This window comes from Bubalus kerabau, chromosome 6 (genome assembly GCF_029407905.1).
Source record: "Bubalus kerabau isolate K-KA32 ecotype Philippines breed swamp buffalo chromosome 6, PCC_UOA_SB_1v2, whole genome shotgun sequence".
In the NCBI taxonomy this organism is placed as follows: domain Eukaryota; kingdom Metazoa; phylum Chordata; class Mammalia; order Artiodactyla; family Bovidae; genus Bubalus; species Bubalus kerabau.
In genome coordinates, this window is record NC_073629.1 from 103,532,642 (window position 1) to 103,538,517 (window position 5,876).

The 5,876-nt window shown below is 41.5% G+C and overlaps 1 protein-coding gene across 1 annotated transcript; it reads left to right on the forward strand.

Annotated features, from left to right (window-relative positions):
- Positions 1 to 2,371: 2,371 nt before the first annotated feature.
- LOC129656274 (olfactory receptor 2A12-like) lies at positions 2,372 to 3,319 on the forward strand. Its single transcript, XM_055586990.1, has one exon. It carries the CDS (start codon positions 2,372 to 2,374, stop codon positions 3,317 to 3,319), a length of 948 nt encoding a protein of 315 aa, XP_055442965.1.
- The last annotated feature ends 2,557 nt before the right edge of the window (positions 3,320 to 5,876 follow it).

The window sequence follows — 5,876 nt, forward strand, 5'->3', positions numbered from 1 at the left end:
AGGACTTAAAATTTTTTAAAAAAGTAATAAAAAGAATGATAGTAAAAATAGTAAAAATATATCTAGGACTTTCTCTGGTGTGTTTTTTTTTTAATTTTATTTTATTTTTAAACTTTACAATATTGTATTAGTTTTGCCAAATATCGAAATGAATCCGCCACAGGTATACCTGTGTTCCCCATCCTGAACCCTCCTCCCTCCTCCCTCCCCATACCCTCCCTCTGGGTCGTCCCAGTGCACCAGCCCCAAGCATCCAGTATCGTGCATTGAACCTGGACTGGCGACTCGTTTCATACATGATATTATACATGTTTCAATGCCATTCTCCCAAATCTCCCCACCCTCTCCCTCTCCCACAGAGTCCATAAGACTGATCTATACATCAGTGTCTCTTTTGCTGTCTCGTACACAGGGTTATTGTTACCATCTTTCTAAATTCCATATATATGCGTTAGTATACTGTATTGTCTCTGGTGTTTTTGTGGGCAGTGTGGGGTCAGTTCATTTTCGGATAGTTCCTTGGTCCGGCTTATATTTCTCCAGATCTATAGGCCCCTTCCTATGTAGTCGGTACTAACTACAGTGTTTTAATCTATTGCATCTGTCACTTCCAAGGCTGTTCCCTCTGTTTTAGCTTCTTCTGTTTGCTGGTCTCGTTAGCGTCTGATTTCGGCCCTGACACAAGGGGGCGATGGGACACTTTTTTAGGCTCACTTGTTCAGTCATGCTGTGGGGAGGAAGGGACCCTCCTTTCGAAGATAATCAGCTGCTTTTCTGGGTGCCTGATGTCCTCTGCTGGCATTCAGAAGTTGTTTTGTGGAATTTACTCAGCGTTTAAATGTTCTTTTGATGAATTTGTGGGGGAGAAAGTGGTCTCCCTGTCCTATTCCTCCTCCACCTTAGGACCACCCCCGGACCACATAAATTCTTAACTCCATCCCACCAACCACAACAGAAAGGGGATCACTCCCTCAAATTGAGCCCAATCCTTCCTTTTGTAGCCTGGATCCCACGTTTTCCTGTTTCATTAAACACTTGGTCCATGATTTAGTTTGTCATAGCCCTGTAATTTTAGATTTCTCTATTAACTAGCCATTTCCTTTACCATATGAACAAGCCAAAATCCTTACAATGTAAAATACTGTATTTCACCATCTAGTTCGCGACTTACACCTCCTTTCCACCTGGTTCAAAAATCTTAGAAATCCCGCCTATACTTGGCTTCTTTTAACCTACTTCATGTATTAATAGACGTCTGTTGCAACTATTCTCCCAAAGCCTCTTTGTTGCTAAAAGTGATAGACAACTTTTAAGATTCTTGTCTTACTTGATATCCTCACACATTTGACCACAAAGACCACCTTCTCCTTGCAGACCTTGTCTCATCTTGGGTTTCTGTGTTGTATCATCCCTCTTTGGTCACTTAGTACTGCCTTCTCTGGATTCTCCTCTAAGCCTGTCCTTAAATACTGGAGCTTTTCAGGGTTCTGGTGTTAGTTTTCTTCTAGGCACTCTCTTTGAGTGGTCTCATCCCTTCTGATGGCTTCAGTTCCTCCAAAAGTGCTGATAACACGCAGATTCCTATCTCCAGAGTATTTTCTTTAGCTTTTGATCCATCAGTCCAACAGATACAAGGAGTCCCACAAGCTCCTTGAATCCAAGGCTAGACTTATCGTGTTTCCTCCTCAGCTCCTTTCCCAAACTTACCTCTCCCATTTCCTTCTCTTTTCTTCTTTTAATCTTTGTGCCTCCTCTGCCTCTCCCTCTCTCTCTCCTATGTGACCCACCTGTGGCTCACTGGAAAACATGACTTTGACTCTCCATGGGGCACAGTTTATTTCCAAATAACAGTTCTTTTCTTTATACTACAGACTTAAGTCAGATACCTAACAACTGTGTTTCTAAAGTTCTAGTGTATTCAAGTGTTTCTGCTGAAGCCCATTTTTGGGGAAGCTTCAAAGGAAGGGCAGACATCCCCATTTGATATGAAACAGAGCAAATGCTGTATCCACAGATATCTAATTCTTTGCTTGGCCACTGTAAAATATTTTATAAGTTGCATGAACTACACATGTTCATGAAGTAAAACAAATAGGCTTATATGCTCTTTTTGCAAGTTCTACATTTTGAAAAGCAGAGTTTGTTATTTGGGATCTCAAGATAAATTAGGATTAAATAATACAATATTGACATGCTGTTTCATATCAAGTGGAAATTCTTTTAAAAATTTGGCTTTGCAATCATCCTGGCATGCACTTACTTTGCTACTGGTATGTATCTGGCACTCCTGATTCGAATACCAGCAGAATTTGAATCTGGAGATTCCACTTTATGGATCATGACTCTGTTATTTCTCTACACCAGGAGAAGGATGCAGGACTTCCTTTTGGGAAACCGCAGCTCTCTTACTGAGTTTATTCTTTTAGGATTCTCTGGCAACACAAAGATAAATGTTATTCTGTTCAGCGTTTTCCTTTTCCTCTACCTTGTCACCCTTCTGGGAAATGGGCTCATTATCACCTTGATATGCAAGGACTCCCGCCTCCACACACCCATGTATTTTTTCCTTAGTGTCCTATCCATTCTGGATATGGGGTATGTCACCACCACAGTGCCCCAGATGCTAGTACATCTGGTTTCCAAGAAAAAGACCATTTCTTACGTTGGATGTGTGGCCCAGATGTACATCTTTCTGATGCTAGGTATCACTGAGTCTTGGCTTTTTGCAATCATGGCTTATGACAGGTATGTAGCCATTTGCCACCCCCTGAGGTATAATGTCATCATGAGCCCTTTGCTGTGTGGGTTAATGGTGGCCTTCTGTGGATTCTGGGGTACTAGTTGTGCCCTGATATACACCGTCTCTGCTATGATTCTTCCCTATTGTGGACCCAATGAGATAAATCACTTCTTCTGTGAAGTACCTGCAGTCTTGAAGTTAGCCTGTGCAGACACATCTCTCAATGACCAGGTGGACTTCATCTTGGGCTTCATCCTTCTGATGGTCCCACTCTCCCTCATCATCATTGTCTACATCAATATATTTGCTGCCGTCTTGAGAATCCACTCATCCCAAGGGCGACTCAAGGCCTTTTCCACCTGTGCCTCCCACATCACTGTGGTCACCATGTTCTCTATTCCATGTATGGTTATGTACATGAGACCTGGATCGGAGGCCTCCCCAGAAGAGGACAAGAAGCTGGCTCTGTTCTACAACGTCATCTCTGCCTTCCTCAACCCCATCATCTACAGCCTGAGGAACAAAGATGTGAAGAGGGCTTTCCTCAAAGTGACAGGGTGGGGCAATGCACCCGAATAAAGTCACAGCAGCTGGGGCACCAGCAACAGACCCAGGACACAGCCTATATGACTTCTCCATCCAAATCCTTTTGTATGTCCCTGGGCACACCTAATATATCGGGTGGCTAGATTCAGTGGGACTGCATATCAGAACACCTGAAGGGCTAAGGCAGTGGGTGTCCCTCAAGCACAAAGACACCAGACAGCGTCTCCATGTAGGCAAGTCCCATGTTTGATTCATCTCCGTATCACCAGTTTATAAGATCTAGCAAAGAACTGGAATCAATTTTTATTTTTAATAAGATGCTATTTTATTAAAATAATAAAAATATTATTATTTTTATTTTTATTACTAAATGAACACAAGACTGGGTGCTTGAGCTCTGGACTCATGAAATAAGTTCAAATTGATGGGGACAAGATGACTTCCAGATTCCCAGATCAGTGACACAACTATGGCTTAATCAGGGACAAGTTCTGAAGTAAGACTAATTTAAGACAAATAGATGGTTGTCCTATAAAATAGAGTTTAGGGACGTAATAAAGGTCAGTTTTCATTTAGTACTATTAAGAGAGAATGAATTTAGGGCACAGTAAACCTCATGTCACTAAGGAAAGGAACTCTGTTTTAGTGAGGGGATATTTGTAGAGGGGAATAGAATCTCCTAGTAATTGGGTGAAAATCTCCTCCCACCCAGACACTTTTATAATGTATTTTCAACTTTATTGAAGTACAATGAGATATAATGAGCTGTAGATATTAAAAGTAAATATTCTGGTGAGTTCTGAAGCATGAATACAGCTGTGAAACCATCGCCATAATCAAAATCACCATAACCACCACCCCCCCAAGTTTTCTTGTGATCTTTGCGATTCCTCTGTATTAGTTATTTATCTATTGCTGTGTAACAAATCACCTCCCCCCAATTTTGTGTCTTAAAAAACCAAACATTTATTTTATTTTTTAACACTTTCTGTGGGCCAAGAATTTGAATGAAAGTTTGCTGAGTCCTCTGGATTAGGGGCTCTCAGGAGACTGCAATAAAGGTATCAGCTGGAAGAGTAGATCTTCTAAAGTTCAACTGGTGAAGAATCTACATCTAAGCACACATGACTGTTTGCAGAGTTAAGTCCTGCCAGGCTATTTGATTGAGGGTTTCATTTTCTTCCTGACTGTTTAGTTCATTCATCACTTCCTTTCATGTGGACCTCTCCCTACAGCAGCTCTCCATGTGGCAGTTGGCTTTATCTGAGCAAACAAGAAAGAGAGCAAGAGAGAGACTGTGAAAAATGTGGAAGCCAGGGTCTTTTGCAGCCTAATCTTGAATGTGACTTCCAATCACTTTTGGGATATTCATGAATAGCAAACTAATGGGCTTAGCCCAGACTCAAGGAGAGGGGATTACCTTAGACACGAATACCAGAATACAGGGGTCTTTGGTTCATGCAAACTTCTCCCTTGTGACTCAGACTCTTGCTGCTACTCAAGGAGGGGTCTATGTTTGAGTGTCACCAGGATCATCTAGGAGTTGTTAAGAAGTACAGAATCTTGGCACCCTACACACCTTTGGGATCAGAATTTCACTTGAAAAGATATTTCATGTGATTCTTACGCACATTTGAGTTTGGTAACAATGATTTAGCCAACACTGCAGGGACAGTATCACACAACCTGTGTCAGTAGACCTGTAGTGTAACTACAGCTTTTTTTTGTTAAAAAATATTTGTGACAATTTAAGCTCAGAAGTGAATAAAGCTTTTTAAAAACTAAGAGGAGAAACCTAAACTTCCTTGACACAGGTTTGGCTCCAGGGTTTCAGGTAAGACTGATCTTACATTCTCTTGTCTCTGAGACTTTATTTGTCATTTATATTGAGTCAGTTATCTGACACTGTAATTATCTTGAGAAAAACCTGAATTTGGCTTCTGTCCACCTTGTTTGTAGCTCTCACTTTATTTTGTTGAGAAGAATAAAAAAGAGCAGCATATGGTTATCTGGAATTGGCAGAAAGAAAGGGGCTAGAGTATTGACATTTTATTATCTTATCTCAAAGAAAGGCACCTTTTTTTGGTCTTATTTCCCTGCCAGCTACCATCCATATCTTCATTTTCCTTGGGAAAAATTTTTTAGAAAGAGTTGTCTATACTCTAATTCCTGTCTTACAATCTTCTCTGAAACACACTGGTTAGGTTTGACTCTTATTCACACCATTAATACTTCCTTCACCACTACCTCAGTTCAGTTCAGTTTGGTTGCTCAGTCGTATCTGACTCTTTGCAAATCCATGGACTGCAACACACCAGGCCTCCCTGTCCATCACCAACTCCCGGAGTTCACTCAAACTCACGTCCATTGAGTTGGTGATGCCATCCAGCCATCTCATCCTCTGTCGTCCCCTTCTCCTCCTGCCCCCAATCCCTCCCAGGATCAGAGTCTTTTCCAATGAGTCAACTCTTCGCATCAGGTGGCCAAAGTATTGGAGTTTCAGCTTTAGCATCATTCCTTCCAAAGAACACCCAGGACTGATCTCCTTTAGAATGGACTGGTTGGATCTCCTTGCAGTCCAAGGGACTCT